Source organism: Trachymyrmex septentrionalis, unplaced genomic scaffold, assembly GCF_001594115.1.
Source record: "Trachymyrmex septentrionalis isolate Tsep2-gDNA-1 unplaced genomic scaffold, Tsep1.0 scaffold127, whole genome shotgun sequence".
Taxonomy (NCBI): Eukaryota; Metazoa; Arthropoda; class Insecta; order Hymenoptera; family Formicidae; genus Trachymyrmex; species Trachymyrmex septentrionalis.
Window position 1 is genome coordinate 164,540 of NW_017304406.1, and position 1,597 is coordinate 166,136.

Below are 1,597 nucleotides of genomic sequence, written 5' to 3' on the forward strand. Positions count from 1 at the left end.
CACTCGGAAGGACTTGAGTACTTACACGAATACCATCATGGGGTACGACTTGCTTTCGTCGAAATCTGGCGGCAAGAATAATCTGACTCTACAGTCATAACCGTTCACGGTAACGTTGAAATCTTTTTGTTGCGGCATTAACCGCCGCGACAAACGTGCCCTCGTGTCCTGATTAGTATTCCAGATTAACACTGACTGATGATTATTGTCATTAATCGTCACCGTAGCCGGATCGGGTCCGGAACAGATGAAAGCGTAATACGACCTCCAGCTTGAAAAAGATGCGGTAGCGTAAGTGCATTTATTTCCTGCAACATTTAAATTCGTGAGAATTTTTCTGTAGAGAGAACTTTTTCATTTTCTTGTTCTACATAACGAAATATTCATTCCTACCGCTTCAATTCTTTCCAAATTCAATTTAGCAAATTCGAGGTTGCTCTCGCGCATAGTTGTTCCCGCTTTCATTTTCGAATATACAATTCGGATATATATATAGTATATATTTAAGTCAATATCGAAATATTCATAATTCTACCTACCAACGCGCAACGTGGCGTACATTGCTTAACTTTCCATTCGAAGGAAGCAGGAGGCATAAATTTTAACACTTTCTACTTTCCGCCGATCGAAATAAATTTCAGCAAACATCGGATATTATACATATTTTAACGGATATACGTTATATCGGTCGAGCTACAGGCCTCTCATAGACGTTGAGTTTTCTCGCAGGCGCAAATAGTCCGGCGAATTAATCTTCTTTATGCAATAGCGCTCCGGTCTGATAGACGCAGCTGTCGCCGATAGCCGGAAAAAAGACTTGCGCGAAAAATATAATATTTCAGTCTTGCCTCTTTCACGTCACGAAACGTCTCGCGCAAGAATTAAGAGCCGAACCTTTTGAAATCTACTCGCGTAGCGCAGGAGATAAGTTCGCGCAAAGATAAGTTCGCGCGTCGGGTCCATGCGGGAGGAGAATTCAGAAATTTTTACCTGAATCCGCGCAACTTTCGGCGCGTTGCAGAAATATGCGAGGGAAAATTGCGAGGCGATGTTCTACGGGGGTGAAATTTCCGTAGATTACATCATATCATCGTTTCGCGTAGATCTTTCCCGCGAGTCTGCCAACCCCCTCACGTATACACGCACATGCACATACATGCTAAATATTCATGAACGCGACTTGCGGCTTTCGTCTGATGAGATTACTCCCGATGGACTTTCCGTTTTAATTGGAATGTGTACCTATCGCCCGAACAAGTTACAAATGCTGTCGACGATCAGTCCTGAAATTTCTCCTCCGTCACTTATGGAACCCCGCTTAAGCATCTCCCGTGTTTCCCGGTCTTGTTCGACGGTCGGACGCGAATCTAAGTAAAACGAATGATCAGACATTAAGGACTATGAAGGTTTCATGCTTCTTGAGTAAAATATTTTCCCCACGAGAGAACGCTGTAAATAGAATATTCTGACGACGCTGAGCGTTTTCGTGAGTTGGACCCATCACGTTCGTGCATGAACGTGAAGTTTATCTAAATTGATGAAAAATGCCAAATGTTACTTCATCCTTCTCTTCCCCCTCCCCCCCCCTCCCCTCCCC

General features: G+C 43.7%; 1 protein-coding gene across 1 annotated transcript in view; it reads right to left on the reverse strand.

Moving 5' to 3' along the window:
• LOC108756435 (venom dipeptidyl peptidase 4) overlaps positions 1–1,597 on the reverse strand; it is a 10,552-nt gene that overhangs the window by 2,617 nt on the left and 6,338 nt on the right. The window contains exon 11 of the mRNA XM_018500245.1: positions 26–308. Coding sequence (XP_018355747.1) covers positions 26–308 — 283 coding nt within the window. The remainder of the gene's footprint in view (positions 1–25; positions 309–1,597) is intronic.